This window comes from Macaca nemestrina, chromosome 1 (genome assembly GCF_043159975.1).
Source record: "Macaca nemestrina isolate mMacNem1 chromosome 1, mMacNem.hap1, whole genome shotgun sequence".
In the NCBI taxonomy this organism is placed as follows: Eukaryota; Metazoa; Chordata; class Mammalia; order Primates; family Cercopithecidae; genus Macaca; species Macaca nemestrina.
Genome location: NC_092125.1, coordinates 24,796,151 through 24,817,407, shown reverse-complemented (window position 1 = coordinate 24,817,407; position 21,257 = coordinate 24,796,151). Strand labels below are relative to the sequence as shown.

General features: G+C 41.3%; 1 protein-coding gene across 8 annotated transcripts in view; it reads left to right on the top strand.

Moving 5' to 3' along the window:
• The window catches only part of LOC105492982 (immunoglobulin like domain containing receptor 2), a 75,171-nt gene that overhangs the window by 41,426 nt on the left and 12,488 nt on the right, over positions 1-21,257 (top strand). For 4 of the 8 annotated variants that reach the window (XM_011760376.3, XM_011760372.3, XM_071074975.1 and 1 more), the window contains 4 exons: positions 7,457-7,513; positions 10,251-10,397; positions 11,509-11,685; positions 19,867-19,980. In XM_011760376.3, the coding sequence (XP_011758678.2) occupies positions 7,457-7,513; positions 10,251-10,397; positions 11,509-11,685; positions 19,867-19,980 (495 nt within the window). The remainder of the gene's footprint in view (positions 1-7,456; positions 7,514-10,250; positions 10,398-11,508; positions 11,686-19,866; positions 19,981-21,257) is intronic. The other 4 variants (XM_071074983.1, XM_071074986.1, XM_071074973.1 and 1 more) reach the window with 4 other exon arrangements.

The following is a 21,257-nucleotide window of genomic DNA, read 5'->3' as shown; positions in this document are numbered from 1 at the left end:
GCTGCCGCTATTCAGGCGTGCAGGTTTGCGTTCACACGGGGGCTGTGCCTCCGACTTTGCTGAATTGGCTTCCCATGAGAGGATCTGGGAAAGGCCCCACAGCCAACCCCTTCACACTAAGGGGGCTGGCCACGGAGGAAAGGGCAGGAACTCTGACAGTTTGAGACATACCAAGTGTGTGCCCCTCTGTGTCTGCCTGAGACCGCCAGGGCCTTTTTTGGTTAAAGAAAGTGGCCATTCTTGCTATCTTTTTATCTGTGGTAGTCTGATGGATGGAGCACAGTGACTTCAAGACACTACGCTGGGCTCCAAGAAACTCACTTTCCCCCTTCCATGACATCCCACACTCCTCCACGGCATTTTAAAGTCAATCTAGCAGTCTTCTGCATTTCACCTCAGGCCAAGTCGACCACGTTATATTTCTGATAATATTTTGTATTTAGTCACTCTCTGGGGGTGGAGGTTGAATCACTATAGCACTTTGTGAAGTCAGATTACTTTGCAATCATTTTTGTTGTTTATTTGTAGCAGCATGGTGAATGCCTTTTAATTAGCTCATATTGTGTTATGATGTGTTCAGTGATCATTTTTTCTGGTTGCAACTTTAAAAGGTGCTGAGAATTTCAGTTATCTCCAACATTTCCTACATCCAAAAATTATACTTTAATTACATAAGTAGAGCAGTAATGCCAAAAACATGAACAAATTTCAGGGTCATTCACTATAAATATTAGGAGACTGGAAAGCAGTTGGTGCACATTTCCAAATGAAGGATAAGTGAATGTTTTGGGGTGGTGAGATATTGGGAAAAGCACTGGAATTGGGGTGAGTACACCTGGTTGTTTTCCTGGCTTGATCATTAGTGAATTGTGTGACTTGGGCTAAGATTCTTAACCTTTCAGAGCCTCAGGTCCCTGAAACATAGGGTAGAATATGGACTAGATGACCTCTAAGATCCTTTCTGGTCATAAAATCTGATTCTAGGATTCTGTGGGAATAGAAGTCAGCTCCTTAGGCTAAGCTTGTGACTACCTGCCAAAAACAAAAACAAAAAACAAAAAACAAACCCCAAAGCATTTATTAACAGTTAATTGTAGATGGTCCAATACTAGTTATTTTATGGATAGAATTCAGTTTCAGAATTATTCTCCTTTAAGACTATAAAGTGAACTAAAATTTAAAGGACACAGAAAAAGTAAACATATGAAATGCTTAAGAACATAGTTTATAAATATATATAAAAGAAAGGGAGGCTATATCCACATTTGTGATAGTCATAAACTATATTTATTAAATGCATGGTTGCCATGGGAATATAGAATAAAAACCGGGATGTGGTTGTGCCCTTGGGAAATTTCCAATCTATTTGGGATTCCAAATAGCCATAGAAACAACTTAACACTTAAAAGCATAGCCATAGAAACATCTTTACACTTAAAAGGGCCAGAGAAAGGCATCTGTTCTCCTCAAAGACATAGGAGTGAAACATTTTGGAGGGTTAGGAGCTGACAGAACAGGGGGTGGATACAGTACATCCCTGAAAATGGATCTAGGGCATCTGAGGAAAGCTTGAAAGTGGGATGAAGCTGAGATGTGCATTAAACATAGGGAGAAGAGGGGAACCACACGGAGCTGGGGAAGAAAGGCATTCCTCACTGTCCTGAACAGAAAGTTCATCTGTATAGTGTATTGACAAACCCTAGGAGGACTCCAGCTTAGTAAGTTTAAAGAAATGGAGATAACTCTGCTATCAGCAGTGGTGTCATAAAGATAAAGGAAATGTTATACTTCCTTTCCCTAAGTTCCAATGCATTAAACAATGTGTTATCAAGTGATTGAGTAAGCAGGTTCTGAAAACAAGTTTGTCCTAAATCCTGAACTTCTGTACCTTCCATTGCAACTTTGGAGGCTTAGAAATGATTAGACCTTGGATTTAAGTTTTAAAAGTAGAGACCAAAACAGTCTTTTTGGCTGAAATTTTTATGTGTATTATATCTCTGTAATGACTTCCTCAAAAATACACTAGGCTGGTGATTCTCAGCTCCTTGGTGTGGGGTAGGGTGGTGCTTCTGTCTCCTTAGATAGCAAGATGGCATTTGGGGATATTCCAGTGACTGGAGAATGCTCCTGGCATTCTTCCCTGAGTTCAGAAGTGCTAAACATTCTGCAGTATATAGAATAATGCTGCATGAAGAAATGAATAGTTCTTTCATATTTTCATTAAAAGCCTACTTCCACCCGAGGTTGATAAAGTCACTATAATGAGCAGCAAATCAGAAGTCCAGCTAGAAACCCTGCTTACTGAACAAGGGGATTTGCTACTGGAAACACTTCAAGTTCCTGATGGGTGGGTGAGGTGCCTCCTCACGCTAGGCTTCTGGAGATGCCAAGCATAGAGCATAGTCCCTGCTCTGGAGGGGTTTCCATCTTGCTAGGGGAGGCACATGTAAAAGTAAAGGCACACTGCAGCCACGAGGTAAGTGCTTTTGTGCAGGCATGTGCAGTGGTCCTAGGGAGCATGGATGAGGAAGCACCTTCTTAGCGCAGCATTGTTACAGGGCTCTGTCAGAACATTTCTCAAGTCTTGTGGACTCTATGTGGTAAGGAATTGAACAAAGCAGTTCAAATGCTTGTCTGAGCAAAGAAAGTAAGTAAAGTTTGCTTTGAGGGGGCTAACCTACCAAGAAAAAGGTGTAAAAAAAACTTGGGGAAATGCCACTAGGACATGATTTGTTGTGAAATGTGCAAAGATACTGTTCGGAGTAGAAGTGGGAAACCAGGCAAGGACTAGGTCTCTAGGGAAAGGTCCCATGACCAGACAGAACCTGATGTCAAAAATGCAAAGAAGGCTGATGAAAATTAATTTGGTGGGAAGATTTAATAGGTCTTGCAGCACAGAAGCAGATAACTAAAGCTGAGTTCTGTCTGGGCTAGACTGTGAGCCTCTCAAGTGTCTCAAGGGAACACATCTTGTCCCCTGTGTCTCCATCTAGCTAAATATAAATTTCTTTGTTGAATGAATGAATGAATGATGAATGAATAAATGAGGGACATTCCAACCGTGAGCTGGTTTGCAGGAATGTGTACAAAGAGTTCAGTTGAGGATAACTTCAGCAGTGGCAGTGGCAGAAAACAACTGAAATGGGGAATTTTATAGGTAAGATAGGTAAGTTATTTTATTCACAATGCATGTTTCTATCCTGATCATTTAATCCAAAGCGTGTGAATGTGTTTAGCTCTAGAGTTTGTGACAGTATGATATGAAACTGGCACTTGTGTGTGTGTGCATGTACAAAGTATTAGTATGCCTGATTCGTTTGGTCTATTCATGTGGAAATTTCTTAAAAGTAATGGATTCTGCAAGGTTTGGGGAAAACTGTTGGAGTGCTTACATAAAAACTGTATTTTCCACTGATAGTTTGAGCTGTGGTTTGAAAAGAGTAAATGTGGCCTTCTATTTGCAGGGCTTGCTTTCCATCCTTTCCTCAGACATTAAAGTGACTTGTAATTGCCACTCTTAAACTGAATCCTGGAAGAATGATAGTGATTCACAAGTGTTGGTAAAGTGCTGCTGAAATCTGGGATGTATTTACTGCAATTGTTTAGACTCTCTAAGATCAGGCCTTCATTGATTATGATAGAAGAAAAGATAAAGCATTTCTAACTAGCAATAGCATTTTTTAAGAACTGTTAGGGAAGAAACTGGAAGTGGAATATTTTCAGAAATATAAGATTCCAGCATAAATCCACTTTTAAAAATGCCTTTAGCTCCAATAAAATATAAGTAATGGTGTAAAACTATAGAGCTTTGCACCGTCTCTGCTGTTGACATGATATATTGGTATTGTCTGTTCTCCCAAAATTCCTACTATGTTTTGAATTCTGAAGATATTTAATTTCGCCCACTTTACTGCACATATCACCTACACTACCCTGCGGCTAACACTACACAGGTACATTATGGGAAGCCTTCACCTTCTGAAGCATCAGCTATTGACTGTTGCTTCAGGGAGAATGAGAAGCTTGATGTATGTCTTCCTGTTGGAGTGACAAGCTTTGTGAATCACCTGTCCATATGTCTGATACACCCTTTCCTTATTTTAATTTTTTCAACAATAAAAGTAAAAAAGTCTAAAGTAAAAAATAATGCAAGTTCCTTCATTGTTCTTCCATGATGTCCATTCTAGCTCCCTAGAAGTAAGAAAGGCTAGCAATTTGGTGCGTAATACTGTTGTTTCCAATTTTAATTTGAACATAGGTGACTAGATCTTGTATTTACTATCATTCTGTGTGTGGAAATAATGTTAGAACACCCTCAAGGTAACCTAAACAGCCTGTGGGGAAATGCAGCTTTGTGTTTTACCATCCCATAAATTTATCTGTGTGTGTATACCCTTCAGAGGTTGCAAACTCATGATTTCTGGGCTCTATACAGCCTGAAGACATATTGTGTATGGCTCACCCAGTGTTTTAAAAATAATTGGTTGCCAACATTTGAAAATCAAGATATATCACATAAAATCTGGGGCCTGGAAAATATTGAAAAACAGGATGATCTGAAACACTGAAGACACATTTCTATGGGGGCACAAGTGGCTAGGGGTGACTAGTAGCAGCCTCCTAATAACATCTCTAGCTACTCCCTGTTGTATTACATCTGGCCAGCTGTACTCATTTGTATTACCTGCTGGTCCCCATAGACATTTGAGTTTTTAACTCCAATCACCGAGTATCAGATTTGGGAACTAAAAGTTATATAAGTAGAATGACCATATAATTAATTGTCCAAACTAGAATGCTTTGAAAGTAAAAAGGGGTGCTATTAAAAATTACACCTGGACCATAGGCATAATCTACAACTGTCCTAGACAAACTAAGATAGATGGTCTTTCTGTTTATAAACTACTCTATTCAACCCCTTCATTTTACTAATGAAAAAACTGAGACCCTGAAAGGGAAAGTAATTTGCCTGGAGTAATCACCAAGTGAGGTAATGATAAAGTTGCCCTAAGTACTCTGACTCCCAGTCCACTGCTTTTTCCAATATAACATGCTTTATATAATATGTATGAGCACCACATCCTCCTTGAATGTATGAATTTTTATAGTTATCACAGTCAGTTTGCTATGAGAGCCCACAAATTGGTAGCTTATATCATCAATGACATTTCTATCATGAATTTAAGTAATGATTTGGACCATAGCATATCCAGAGATGTTTAAAACATTGGTAGTCTTGAGAAGTGGAGAGTAAACACTAACAAAGTTTCTGATTTTACAAGATACACCAAGATACATATTTACAAGTGCTAATTATGCAGATTGAAAAAAACACAATAAAAATCCACCATCAAGTACATATCTGATAACTGGATTTTTAAAAATCAGTATATATTGACTTCTTGATCATTGATTGTTACCTGGTCTTTAAGAAATCTCCAGGAGTCCAAATTCCCAAATCTTTGGCTAGCTGTTTATTACCTTGTTGAGTTTCCAAGAGATATTTTTATAGATAACACTCAGAAGAGACCAATGCATGCTGTCTCTTAATCACTTTCTCAAACTTTGGCCCCAAATCTGTACTAGTTTCCTACGCTAGGGAACTGCATAAGCCTTAGGGGCACCTCTTAGTCTTTTATGAAGGCTTAGGTCAAAGACTAGCCTGAGAAGACACCTTTTTCCAATGTCCCACTTGACTCCTACTTGTCCTTCCAAGAGACCTTGCAAGCAGCAGAGCCATCTTACCATGTCAGCTGCATGAGATGGAGGACAGAAAAAAGGAAGCTGTATTTGCCAAAGCCAAAAGCAGAGTTGGCCTAAGTCACCCATCCGGTACTTCCTTACCTTGGAATATACTCTGGTCCCCATTATTTTTTTAAACATGGGACCATCACCCACATAGACTAGGACACATGTTACGACACTGGCCTTGTAGAGTTGAGGAGAGCCAAAAAAAAGTGAGCAAAGACCCTTCTACTCCACTCACTAAATCTTGCCCCAGCTCCAGAATACTCCTCTAGTGTCCTGGAGGAGCCCCTTTTTCTTTGACCTTTGTCGGAGCTTCTTTTCTGTGGGTGGCTTGATAGAGGAAGGGACAAGTGACCAACCATGACTTCAGATTTAAAATATGAACCACACACATGAGTAACCTTTTCTCTAATGCACCTCAACAAACTTTAATATGAAGGAGTTGTTTTATAAATGAGCCATATCTATATGCATGAAACAGATTGCCAGAGCTGTGCTGTCCAATAGCAACATGTGTCTACTATGTTCTTGAAATGGCAATATTTTGGTGATAGTTACATAAGCTAAAAATAGTATCACATTAATTTCCTTTGTTTCTTTTTACTTTTTATTGTACTGCCTAGAAAAACTAAAATTATCCACATTGCTTGCATTATATTTCTGTTGGATGGTGCTGTTCTAGAGGTATATGTCAGGTACCTAAATGAAGTAGAATTTAGTTGCATGTTTAGGTGCTACAGTGACATTTCACCATCATCACAAGTCTGAAAGGAGGGAAATTTGCTAGTTGTTTACAGTACTACTAGTTTATTAGCAAGGCTTCAGTGTGGTAGAGCATATAATATCAGGGGAAGAAGTTCATAACAGGACTTCACCTTGATATGAGAACATGATGAAAGCATTCATCATGTCTTTCTGTAAATCAGTCTAGTTTTAAAATGGACTAATCTGCTCTCTTACATCTTCCAGCCTCTTGTTTCCTGCACAGCTCTTTGCTTCCCAGAGCCCCTGAGGGGCACCTGTTCCAACTCCAGCTTTTAAGTTTCTCTGCCATATTATGCAGAAGGCACTTGGGTCCATATAATGCCAGCTGTGGGTGCCATATGGAAAAGCCATACCATCCACATATGTACAGTGTATTTCAGAAGCCAGAAGGAGTGTAGAGGAATGTGTAACTGATCTAGTTTTATCTTTCCCTTGCCTATGAAAATTTTAATCATTGAAATATCTTTAGGCCACAAATAGAATCATGTAGTGAGATAATTCTGAGTTAAAACCAAATATGTACTTTTGTTTTTATATGGACATAGGACTGTGTATGGATGTATGAAAATGTAGATTGAACATTTGGATACAGACGGGCTTGACTTTCCAATGAAGTGTATGGAGACGGATGTATAAATGAATGGAGATAGTGTATGTCAGTCTGCTCAAGCAGAGATTTCCTCCTCCTATAAATAGTTGGAGAGAAAGTTCTGTTTCTGCTTCCGCTTAGTTTAGGTGCAGAGTTCACTTAGATGGCTGCCAGAGATTGAGAGAGAAAGTCATTCTCTTGTCTCAGCCTAGCTTTGGTGATGTGCTTCTCATACCACAAAGAGCATGCACTCATGGCCCCACGTATGGATGGTACCAACTGGAACCAGGCTTTAGGCTATGTTTTCCTTTGGAATAACCACTTTCCTTCTTCTTTTCCTTCCACTTCTTCTAGGCAGGACAGGGCTGCTTGCTGATCTCTTGCCCAGTTTTGCTGTGGAGATTATGCCAGGTATTCAGTCATTTAACTCTTTATTTGCTTGATTTGCTGTTACTCCATCTGTTTTGCTTCTGCATTAGTCGCTAATTGCTTCTTTAATTTATTTCCACATTTGTTTGTATGTCTCTGATCTTTTCCAGGATTAACTAAACCCACTGGAAGGACTTTTAAATTGCATTTCTTCTGTTACTAGGCCTTAAAAGAATAATGATAATTAAAAATAGGCTGAGATGGCAACCTAGTCCTTCAGTGTCAGGCATGCAGGCTCTTTGGCAATCTCCATGCCCATTTCAGTATTTCAGCTGTACCCATATACGTAAAAGTATTTTTAATAGAATCAGTATTTATCTGCCTTCCTTATTTCCTAAGTTATATGTTTACCGATTCATTATTGTACAACCATGTTACTCTGAATTGCCTTTTATAACATCATCAAACTTTTTCTCAAACCTTAGGAAAGCTATGTACCCCTCCTCCCTTGAAAAATACACATTTGCAGACCTACATCACTTTGTACACAATTTCAGGGACTTACTAGTCCCTTTGAGTCCCTACAGGTCCACAGACCATATGTGAAGGACATCTGGGACAAATATGCATCTCTGTCTTTTTATGTACCTTCAGTTGAATCCACCATCCTAGACAAGCCAACATCAGTTTGGTGCACCTTTATGGTCTGCAGTTGAGGGAGGCACAGAGAGGAGCAAGAATGAACTGTGGGGAAGAACATATCTAAACTCAAACAGTAGGAAAAGGGATGATTTAGTCTTGTCTTGGAGGGTTTCTGCCAGAGTTTTAAAAGCAACAGAGATACAGAATATCCCTGGGTATTGGTTTTTAGCTTAATTCAAATTTTTAAAAACATCCAGAGTCTTCACCATTGAGCTTCATGAATTATTCTTCTATGAATTCTAGTCCCTTTCCATTAGGTGACCAACCCAAACACAGACATTCTTTTTACTGATGTTGCTCCCACGGACACAAATGTATGCCTCTTTGTAATCCCTTTATCCAGAATTCCCTCCATTTGTAAGCATTTGTTCATCACAAAAACAATGTTACATTGCAGTGCTTGAAACTAGCTGTTACATCTCCCAGGCTGTTACATCTCCCAGTCTCAAGAAAGGGTTACTGTGTTTTTCCTAGCTGGCCATATAGGACTAAATTTCCCTCCCTTTGATTCCAAGAATCCTTTCACAGATAATATTCTTTTGTTTCTCACATATAACTTTCCAATCTTATCCTTGACTGCTTGACCCAAGTTGTAGCCACCACTTCATACAGCTCATCTAAACCTAAGAGCTCATATCTATCTCAGGCTACATTACATTATTGTGTTGTTACTAAGGCTTAGGCCAAATCTTCTGCTATCGATTGTCCTTGGCATGAATGCTCTCCAGGCCACTCCAGCCAGGCACAAGGCCTTCCCATTCAAATTAAGAATGTATTTCAGAAAGATTAGTGAGGAGGGACATTCAGGAAACATGTTGTTTGTTTCCTCTAAACAAAGTCATTTTGTTAACCATTATTATACAACCCATTATTTAATAAAAATATATTCTCAAGCTCCCAGCTGAATGTCCATTTAATTGAAGGAATATTTAGTAATCAAAATCTAAGAAAAACAATGTGTGCTTGAGGTTCATTTGCAAAGGGATTTGGGATAGATGGCTTTTAATCAAAATGAATGTCTTTAGTCTTTTTGGTTTTAAAGGAAAGCATGGCTCTCCCCAGTCTGTCCAGGTCTGCAGGGGGAAGTTGGGTCCTGTAGCCAAGTCTCTAAAGTATGATGCTGAGACAAGTCACCTGAGGGCCATAGTCATTTTTATCTAAGCCACTTGCAATTTGTTTCCTTTCTTTTAATCTTTTGGATGGGCAAATGAAATGGAATTCACATTCAGCTTCTGGCAGAGCTGTGAAAGAGGCAGAGTTAACAAACATACCCAGATATACGTGTCAGCCTTGCTATTTATCCAAGCTCAGAGCCACTTGAACCCTTGGCTAGGTTGGCTGCCTAGTATGGACAGCTTGAGTGTGATCAAACCAAACTCATTATCTGTTCATGGGGACAGTGTCTTCTCTATGGAGGCCATGTCTGTAGTTTTCTCTAGCCATGGACTATTGTCTTGGTATAAGCAAAAGGTTTGGATCTCAGCACTGGTGCTGAGTACAGGAAAGGTGTTCTAGGGGCAATCAGCAGGGAAAGCAGGTGAATACATTACATAAGGGGCCTGGAACCACCTAAATATAAACTACATCTAGACCCCTAGACATAGAGACCGTTTCCTCAGGACTTAGACTTTTATAGAGAGGATTAACTTGCCAAAAAAAAAAAATAAGTATTCACAGAACCCACCACTTCATAGCCCAACAGACAAGGTTCTGCCTCCCCCCAGCCAGGATTCTTTCAGCTCTGGTCCCATCCTGGTTCTGATGCTACAGTCAGTAGTGTAAATCCTTTCCCCAGTATAGGACTCTGAAATCCCCACATTGTTTTGTGCCAGTTATTACATGTGCCCAGTGTAACGTAGAAAACCTTCTTCCCTCTTCTCCATTCCCCTGGACTGAGGGTCTGCACTTCTCACTCTCAGAGTTCCTCTTGAGTGTTGGGTCTCTGTCTCCTGTTAAGAGATGCTTTCTTCCCTAGGTCCCCCCTCCTCTCCCCCTTTCACTGGGAGATGCCAATCAGAGTGCACCTGCCCTGGAGGTGGGCTGCCTCGAGTGTGGATTTCTTTGTGCATCCTTCCAGAGTGGGTGTTTGTTGGCCTGGTGCTCCTGGGCGTCTTCCTCTTCTTCGTCCTGGTGGGGATCTGCTGGTGCCAGTGCTGCCCTCACAGCTGCTGCTGCTATGTCCGCTGTCCATGCTGCCCAGAGTCCTGCTGCTGCCCTCAAGCCTGTGAGTACAGTGACTGGTGGGGAGACAGAGCAATCGAGAGAAATGTCTACCTGTGTCTGACAGCTATGTGCGCTGGGTTCTTCCTCCACCTCCTGTCCTGCCACCCCCAAGACTGGTCATTCCAGACTCTTCTCCGCTGGATGCCCCTGGCCTCAGGGATGACCATTCTCATTTGCCTGTTCACCTACGTACACCTGTCCACAATTCTTATCCATACCTATCACTCCATGCATTTGGAATTCTCATGGACACTATTGATAAAATGGAAGGACAGGTTTGGCGTGGTGCGGTTGTGGGGTAAAGCTGTTCCCTCTCCCTGAGGCATTCAAACTAGAGGAAACCTTCTCTGGTCATTCCTTTCCCATGCAGAGAACCTCCTTTTTATATAAGAAGAGTGTGCAAACTGTGGCCTTTGGGCACCCACCCTGCCACAGATTTATTTTATGTACTCCCATGATGACATGGGCTACAATAGGGCCTAGTTCTCATTTAAGGAGTCACAATTTTTACCTTACTGGCCAAGACCATATAGACATTAAGTTTGGTACCCCTCCATAAACCAAACATGTCTTGAAAGAGAGAGGTACACGAGGTATCTTTAGTATCTTCAGGAATAAAGCAGTTTCTAGGAAGAATCAAGTTATTTGCTCTGCTTTTGAAATCACAGAGCAGGGACCATGTGCAAGCCCATTACTTGCTTTCCTTCTCAAGACAAAGTTCAGGATCCTCCTTGAAGCAGCCCTGGGCAGTCCGTGTGCTAGGCTGCCTCCAGAGGGGCCGAGGCAGCCTCCAGACAGTGTGGGGAAGAGTGGGCTGCTGCCGTCACTGGGGATGCTGCTGTGACAGCTCCCAGAACCACTTAATTACTTACTTGCCAGGTACTAAACACAGTAATTCCTTATGTCGTTGCTGTTTGGTGGAGCTGGAGGAGTCCAAGGGAGTGGGGGACAGTGATTCTGATTAATCAGTTCAGTTCTAGGAGAACAAACACTCACACATGCACATACACACATACAGGAGCTCCCTGAAGTGCATCCTCAGGGATTTTTGGTGTGAGGGTTGTGGAGGGTGGGACAACATAATCTCTCTTGCTCTTGATCTCCCTCCACAGTGTATGAAGCAGGGAAAGCAGCAAAGGCCGGGTACCCTCCCTCTGTCTCCGGTGTCCCTGGCCCTTACTCCATCCCCTCTGTCCCTTTGGGAGGAGCCCCCTCATCTGGCATGCTGATGGACAAGCCGCATCCACCTCCCTTGGCACCAAGTGACTCCACTGGAGGAAGCCACAGTGGTAAATGTAGTTCCAGACTGCCCTGCCCCATGCTTGTTCTCGGGCCCCCATAGTGGTTCCTTGTTGTTAAGAACAGTCAGTTCAGTGATGTGTCTTTGGAAAATAGTTTTCTCCACTCCAGAAATGGGATCCTTCCAGCTATGTCAGATATCTTTTGGGGTACATGTCATGCTTTCCAAGGGCTACAGGACGTTGCTGACCCCTGCCTTCTCCCTAGGCTCCTCAATTACTAAAACTATAAGAAAAGAGACAAGGTATCCCTTGAATGTTGATTATTCAGTTAGCAAATAGTTGTTTCATCCCTACCTACAGGAGTCCACTAGTACTGTGAGGGCCTGCAAGAAGTGTAGGACATGGTTTCTCTGACAAGCAGCATGGCCTGGTCAAGGAGAGAATGGACCTTTATTAGGACAATCAGATGCTAAAGAGTATGCTAAAGACCATCAGTTCAAAGAAGAAAGAGCTGGACTGGTTACAGAATCTTCAGGGAGGAGGTGAAATTTGAGCTGGGCATAGAGGAATGAATAGGATTTAGGAAAGCACATTCAGGGGATACTGAGCACCCGAAGTGGGAAGGTCAGCGTGATGAAATCCCAGAGCTGGGAGAACACAGTGTGAGTATGTGACAGTGTCCAGTTTGTCAAATTGACTGGAAGAAGGTAGAAGGATATGATGGAGCCAGATTGGGGAGGGCCTTGAAACCCCTCCAGAAGATCTGGGACTTGGTGTGAGAGCCACTGTGGGCAGACTCCTGAGGGCAGAGGTGGTACCATGACAAAGGGAGTGGCAAGTGGGAGACAGTAGAGCCAGAGAACATGAGCTAAGGTGTGGTTGAAGTGGTTGAGATATGTGAGCATCTAGATTATGATGGAGACAATGGAAGTGAAATGTGTGGGTAAAGCTGAGACACTTTGAAAGAAATAATGAGATATTGGGGAATGAAGGAAAAGGAGGCTTTAGGATGACCCCAAGTTGTCTAGATCATAGCTCATAGACGGAATTGAAATAAGTGGTAAGGAGAGCTGATTTAGTTGAAGGTTACCCCCATTTGAGGCACTATTAACTTGTGGTATAGGCAGGGGTAGGTAGGAGGTATAGGTGGAGGGGCAGGGTAGGGTGGAGAGCTGGAGGGCATTAAAATATAGCTCTTCTGGAGGCATTTGAACAGGATTACAGGGTAGCGAAGGTTAGGATTGTATGTGCTATACATTTAGAAGGTGATTTTTAAATCCCTAGATGTAGATGAGCCGCTAGGGTTGGTAAAACAGACATTTCTTCCCTGGAGGTACCTGGACTGCCTCTATTGTGAAGTGAGGAAGGGTATCTAGCCCACCTAATGAGCTGCCAGTGCCTGATTGTAGAATGAGTGAATATCCTCAGCGAGTAATTAGGATTTGTATTTTTCTCTCCCAGGAGCTATCAGTAGAATTCTGACATCTAATACAGAATGAGTCACAGACTGAGAAGTAAAAGTTAATGATCAGTGACACACAGGGAATTAGAGAAATAAAGACAATGTAGTCCATTTCCATGAAAGATAAAGTGGGCAAAAGAGACATTAGTGGAACTTATACTCTTTATTTGCCTTTTTTCTAATCTTTCTTCCCACCAGAATCCTTTCCCCCTTATTTTTTATTTAATGAGTTATCTAACAAAACTGTTCTTATATTCACAGAATAGCAAATACTTGCTCTCTCTCGTTTTCTATCTTTCCCCAGTTTCTCTTCGTTGCAGTTCAACCATTTTGGTCTCATTCTGCCCTACTAACCAATTGCAATTAGAAGTGGCATTAAAATAGGAAAATATATTATTTCACATAACAAGAAATGTCAAGGTAAGGTAGTTCCAGGATTGGTTAATAGAACAGTTCAGGTAGCAGCCCTAAAGGACCTAGTTTCTTCTGTTGTTTGTTCTGTTATCCTGAGCACATCCCCTGTCCTCCTCAGCTGGCTCACCTCATGATCTCTTGATGACTGCATAGTTCCGGGTAATTAAGCACATTCAGAGATTGAAAATGGTATTCTCTTCCTTGTACCACTCTTTTCAAGAGCGAGAAAAACTTTTCCAGCAGACTTTCCCTTTTAGTTTTATCGGCAAGAATTGGGCTCATGCCCATTCACAAACAAAATTGGCTTGGACTACTCAAGACTCACCTCTTAGGCCTAAACAACTGTTTACTTCGGAAGTGAACAAAATCAGGGTTCTGTTAGCAAGGAAAAAGAGGAAGGGTGGTGATCAGTGTCACTGCAGCTAGTCTGGCCCATGCCGTCATGGTCTGGCTGGTGGAGCCAGGACAGTCTTCATGATCCTCACCAGGCACACTTCTGTACTCATGGTCCCATGGGGAGTGTTAGTGATGGTGTTTGGCTAGTCCTCCTTTAGCCAAGGTGGCTGATGCCAGTGTTCCATGTAGATTATTCTTTAAAGAACATTACAAATGTTAAGAAATGTTAATTTACAAAAATGTCAATTTAGCCTATTTTATATTTATATGCTACTTAAATTTTAGGGTAATTATTTCACAACACTAATTTTTCAGATTACATTTGTACACAATAGTCTTTTGAACACTGTGTGGTTGAAAAGGGCATCTTTGATGAACTATATATAGTATAGCCAGTTGGTTCCCGAATGGAAGAGGTAAGAGGCACTCTAGTTCCTTCTCACATTCTTCATAGCAGCTGCTTGAGACCTTGTTACCACGCAAGAAGACTGCCTGCTTCTGTGCTGCTCTGGATCCATCCCTTTCAGCTTTGTCAAGGCTCTCTCTTTGTTGAATACCCACACTCCGCCCTGTTCCCACCTCACATCTCCATTCATTTCTTCTTTAGTGACTCCTTCCTGTCAGCATTCAAAATATGCTAAAGTCTCTCCCATTAAAATACAACAATTCACAAAAATCCTGTGGTCCTCAGATGTTGCTTTCCTGTCCCTTTACTCTTCTTCACAGTCAAACTCCTTGAAAGAGTTTTGAATATTAAATGTTTCCTTTCCCTCTGCTGTTACCAACTCCCAGCTCCCTTCCATCTTGTTATTGCTTTCACCACTCCAGAAACCAGCTCTTGCTAAGATTGTCTGATTGCTAAATTTAATGGATGCTTTTCAGTTATTACTTCCCTTGACTTCTCAAAAGCATTTGCCACTCTGAGGCGCTCATCTTCCTTTGCCTTTCTCAGCACTGTAGTTTGTAATTTTTCTTACCTATCTCTGTGTATGCTGGGTGTTCTTCCACTGTGCATCCTCCAGATGTTCCTGTTTTGTTTGAGGTCCTCTCCCTGGGAAACATTATTCACTCCTGTGGCTTCAGTCATCATCTATATGCTGATGACTTCTAATCATTATCCCCAGCCTCTCTTTTGCTCCTCAATACCATATATCCAACTGTCTTCTGGATCTCTCCACCTGGGTGTTTTGTAGGCATTTCAACCTCAGCCCCTAGGAAATTGAATTAATCTGCTGCTGCTTCACTTTGAACCAGCTTCTACATATCTTATCTCAGTGGATGGCATTGTTGTCCACCTTTTAGCCCAAACCAGAAGCAGAGACTTCATCCTTATCGCTTCCTTCTCCCTCACTTCCATCCCTCATCAATCACCAAATCCTTTAGATTGTAACTCAAAATAACCTTGAGTTAGTTTCTTTCCCTCCATCTCTACTGAAACTGTCCTAGTCCTTGCTGCCATTACCTCCCACCTTGCCTAACACAATTATCTCCCACCTGGTCCTTCCACAGCTACTCTGCTTTGCTCTAATCCATTTTGTTTCCACATCTACCTGTCCTCCACCCATTCTTCATGCAAAAGAATTGAGTAGGCAAGAAGGGTTTTGAAATGTCATTTTCAAAATTAATAAGGATGTGTATCTATATATATGCCTACTGTATGTACACAGAGAATATGCAAATTTTAAGAATCACTTCTCCCACAGCTGAGCTGCTGTCACCTTGGGGGTGGAATCTGGCAGCTGTTCCATCATCCATAAACAGCTTTACTTAGCTTATTAAGATAGGACAGGAAGAACAAGGCTATATCCATGAGTATCTGCCTCAGAGACTTCTTTTGCAAGTTTTACAAGTTGGATTTTGGCTGTAATGGGGAAATTAGCTGAAAACTTCCTAAGCCTTAATTGAGTCAAAAGTATCAGCGAAAATCCTTCAGCAATAAGAATTTTTAAAATTATAGTTTGGCATCAAAGTGAATATCCCAATATCCCCTCTCCGGTAAAATTGAAGTTGGCAAGGCTAATAAATTAGAGGAGGTGAAGTATGTATGAAGAGCCACAGCAACCACAGGACTTGGGCCAGACTGAACTTGAAAACAGATAAATCATCCATCGATCTTAAACTGAAACATCACTGGGGAAAAAAAGTCATTTTCCAAATATGCTGAACTTTGGCCAATAGTCTAGGACATTTCTTGTTAAATACTCTAGGACATTTCTTGTTAAAACATCACCATGTGTCCCAGAGAGTTCTCTGATCTTCAGACAAATTACAGATAAAAATCAATTTGACACCATGCTATTTGCTTTCAAATCAAGAAAAATTTAATGAATGCCTACAAATTTTACCTGCCCACAAGGAATTTACAGTCTACCAGGTGGTTGCTGGGGCTTGTAAGTGGAAATAAAAGAGTAAGTAATACAAGGCAGTATATTATAAGATTGATCCATGATGCCAGCTCAGAAAGGAAAATCTCATCCTTGGAGAGGAGGGACCAGGAAAGGTTTTCTGGTGTTTCATATGCTCCTCAGAATATATGTGACATAGAGCCAGATTCTACCAGGATCAGAGAATAGTTTAGTGTATTTGAACTTGTAGCTTATCATTTTTAAAAAGTCCAATAGCTTTTAAAAGGAGGGTTGCCCAGGTTTTTAACTACTGAAACCAAATGGATGATACTCCTAAAGTCACAAGATCAATACTTTGCCTCCGTCTTTTTTGACAAATTAGAGGAATTTAGATTTCTGAAGTCATGGCTGCTGTGACTAAGAAGTCAAGGCTGAAAGTATCTGGTACAGTGGAGTTTCCTTATAATGCCAGTACTGAAGGCAAAACCATCATCTTCATTTGAGGCTATAAATGGTTACTGTAACTTTTCAGGGACATGATAACCTCTGCATACACAATCAAATCTGTATCATAATGAGGAGTGTAATTTGTTATAATGACATAGAAAACTATGCTGTAGTCCAAGTGGCAATTAACTGAGGATCCTCCAGCTGCTTCTCAGGGTAGCAGCCATCTCTCACCGACCGTCTCTCTCCACCAGGGCACAGCTGGTACATTGTTCCCTGTAGCAACAACTTTATGGGCCCCCTCCCCCATTACCTCTAGCTCAGTATCACTGAATGTTTACCATAACAGTGCTTCACAAATTAGAACACCTTGATAAAACCACAGCTGCAGGTAGGGTAGGCCCTTTTCATAATGCCTACAGACCTGCTAGTTTTCCTTAAAAAATAATTCATCATCATCATCATCATGATACTTATCTAAACTTTTCTACGATCCAAGCCTTTCCCTTCCTGGTCAAAATTCTCCAATAAACGACCCATATGACCTCATCTGCTATATGTTATGATCTCTTATGATTTCTATCCCCAGTTTCTCCTCATTCATTCACTCATTCCTTCATTCATTACAAACACACATATTTCAAATGTCTACAATGTGCCAGGCTCTATGCTGGGTGCTAGGGATACAGAAGTGAACCTAGTCCTTGCTCTCAGGAAGTTTGCAGTCTAGAGAGGAAAACTCTACTGAAAATGCACTTTTCAAAGAAACCATTAACCCTGCCCCAATTCCCAGGCTGACAGCAGCGCAACGAACATTTTTTAAGTTCCCCACTATGTGTAAGGGATGGTTTTAGGCACATGGAGATCTAGAACCATAAGGATTCTTTTCCTTCAAGAATCTTTGAGAAAATTGGACATTTATACAGATAACTTGAAACAAACTAGAATATATTAAGGGCCATAATAAAATTCAAACTGAATAATTTGTAAGTTAGCGAGAGAGAGAACTTTTCAAGCTATGAGAATCAAAGAAAGCCCTTTGGCTGAGGCAGTATTTGAGCAGCTCCTGATAATGACAGAGAACCCAAAGTGCTCCACTGATTTAGTCTTAGTTGTCCTCTCATCATTAAGAGATTATTTAAAGGTTGGGAAGTATTCATTGCATTTTATAGACATGAAAACTGAGTCCTAGATAGTTCACCATTTCTTTGAGGCCCCTCAATAAATAGCACAGCATGCCTACATGATGCCCAGTTCCTCACTTCCCAGACCAGAGCCTCATCCATCAGACATAACTGCCTCCAGAACAAACATAGCAGTTCCGTGGGATAATTGCATTTTAATTGAACTGTCTGTACAACTCAGTAAATGCCTCTGTAGAGATGGAAGAATGTTTAGCTTGATAAATAAAAGTATTTCTGCTAATCATTGCTTCCACGCAAGGATTATGGATCTAACCTCTGAAAGTGCCACTAAAAAGTGTGTACTGAGATTCATTAATTTTTTTTTCTAAGTAATTCCACAATTTGAGATGAATGTGGACTGCTCAGTATATTCTCATATAGAAAATCAGTGCACCTGCAAATGGGTGTGTGGGTGACTTCTGTTTTTAGTGCTTGGACTACAATTAGAGTGGTTTGGAATTTTATATTTTAATCTTCCATGTAAATAGCTTGTGTGGGAGGGCTTTGTCCGCAGCCAGGGTAACGTGGCCAGACACTAGACAGCAGGGTTTTCTCTGGATTTACATGCAGTCATATGGTTTCTTTATGGTGTTTGCCCCACTTTGGGAACAGGGAATGTTGGAGTTAGGTCACTAGCTTACATCCCATTGAAAAGTCCTAAATAGCTGGAAGATAGGACCATGCTGTGCAGACCATACAAGCCATGGCATAGCTAAAGCATTGCTTACTCTGGGCTTTCCTTCATTGTCTTTCTCACCTTTCTCTTCTTACTACCTCTCTTCCTAGACTCTAGAGAGGCAAGATGCCCAAATATGGTTAAGCTTCCATCAGACTACATGGTTCCAGCCCTGGCACTGCTAAATTTTTCCTGGGCAAGTTATGAAACCCCTCTGACCCAAAATTTTCTCAAACATAAAATGTGGCTGATAATAGTACTGTTTCAGGTGGTTCTGAGGAACAAATGTCCATGTAAAGCATTTAGCACAGTACCTAGCACATTTTCAGTGCCCAGTAAGTACTGACTAATTACCATTGTTTTTCAATACCCATCCCATCATTCCCTTCTCTCTTTCGTTTTTTTCCTCTTTCTCTTATCTGTGCATTAGGCCCACTGGTATCTATCACTCTTGGGGCTGGTATTGGGCTAGACTGATACTTAAGTGATATGGGGCTTAAACAGCCTTTGTCTCTGACAATATGAGTGATAGGGATGTAGGAGATGTTGTTCTCTCTCCTGCTTTAGTTTTGTTTTTTATTAAGCCCTGAAAATAACAGCTGCTTGTAACCACATCGCAGCAGGTCAAATTAATCATGTCTAAAATACAGTATTCCTTTTTCTAAAAGGAAAATGCTGAAGAAATAAAATGGAACCATAATTAAAAATCCACATAGTTTGAATTTTGTTTTGTACTACTATGTATATGGTCTAGAAGTTAATACTAGTTCTTATATACAACTCAGTTTAAGGAGTTTTTTTGCACTATCTTCTGGGCAGCTAAAAGCTTTCAGGCCAACTTTGTCAAAGTCCTTGATGTTTGAGTATCTGTAAGTTACCTGTGCTCCCACAAAGTGAAGTTGGGATCCTCAGACAGTAAAGTGACACATGTCCTCAATCTAGAAAGTGGTCTTTTTTTAGTGTGAATACACTCCTCCAATGGAACGCAAAAGCATTGAGAAGATGAGCGCTACGTGGAGCTGTAGGAGGTCAACAGATAGGAAGCAGAGGTTAACAAATGACTAAAAATAGACTGTAATGGAATTTTGTTGTTGACCTTTAGGTCCTCCATTCCAGTGGCGCCATCTGATAAGGGGGATCACAGATATGGTCCCATATGTATAAATATAGATTGTTATTTCTGGGTGATTTCAACAAGAGTTGTTATAATTAGAAACCCTATTTTTTACTTGGTAAAATAAATGGAGGCCTCCTTCTCCTGATATTTTCCTTTTTCAGCTCACCTTCTTGTGCTTTTCTCAACAGTTCGCAAAGGTTACCGGATCCAGACTGACAAAGAGAGAGACTCCATGAAGGTCCTGTACTATGTTGAGAAGGAGCTGGCTCAGTTTGATCCAGCCAGAAGGATGAGAGGCAGATGTGAGCATCTGTTAGTTTTCTGTGATCTGTGCATTATGCAGGAGTTAGTATGTTAAGGGGATTTGGGGGTCACCAAACTTGGATAGCCCTGAGCTTGCAGGCTTAGAATTAACAGGGGTACTGGTGACACTACTGAAGAAAGTAGCTCTCGGTACACAGAGGGGAAAAACAGGCCTTCTGGTATGAAGAATAGAGCAATTCGGTAGCATCTTGGTTTGTGTTGGTTCTCTCCATGGGGCAGTCAGTATTGCTGGGGCTGTGTTATCCTGGGGTTTGGAATGCTTTATTAAAATAGTCTTTCCCTTCTACTCCCTTTAAAATATATTCAAAGTAATGTCTTAAAATGTGGAAGCTTAAGTATCAGTTTTTTCCAACGTGAAGGGCCCTAACCTTGGACAACACAACCACCAACTCGCTGCAAGGAGGCCTCCTGAAAGTAAAAGAACAAGTCTGGCACATGAATCTGGAAAAAAGAGGTTGTTGCTTCTCAAAGATGCCAAACAACAGAGATTAAGGGGCAAGCAAAGAGGCTGCTCCTCTTATCAAAATAACTTTTTGAATACTAAGTCTGAAGTGGCCGGGCCCCAACCCTTAACTCAGCTCCAGCCCTTGGATACTTTGCAGCTGACACAGCTGATTCTTGGGGTGGATTCCAACTTATCATGTATCATGGGAGGCAACACAGGGCAGGTCCCACATGGACAAGCTCATTATCAGAGGGTGCTGGCGGGTGTGGAAGTGAGGTCATTACGCTGTCTCTTTACCCTCCTCTTCTTGGAACTAACGAGAGACTTGACGGAATTGTTGGGGAAACAGTCCCAGACTAGAGGAGCTTTATTCAGATTAAGGACAACATATTCCACCCAGTTTGCAATTCTAAATTCATCCTGTCTGCGTTGTATCCATTGCTGTATCCTCCCACCGCACCGACTATAAAAAGACCATTTCCAGATTGGAATGTCAGGAATGCAGATGTCACTGCACTTGACAAGCTAGTTGTAACAATGTTGTCATGGATCCCTGTAAGGGGCCAGAGACAGAGTGAGTCAGGGACCACAGAGGAGTCTGTGCAGGAAATCTGCGAATCTCACAGCTCAGAGAAAAAGTTAACCAGCTAAGGTTAAAACTAAAGGAAGAATTCTGGTTTAGGTGATGTCTCCTCTCTCTCTACTCGATTAAAATGGCCTCTAGGGGCTTACTGGTCATAAGGTACTCTTACAGTCGAAGGGGGTCTTAGAGATGGTCTAGGTCAACCTTTGTAGTGTGCAGATGAGGAA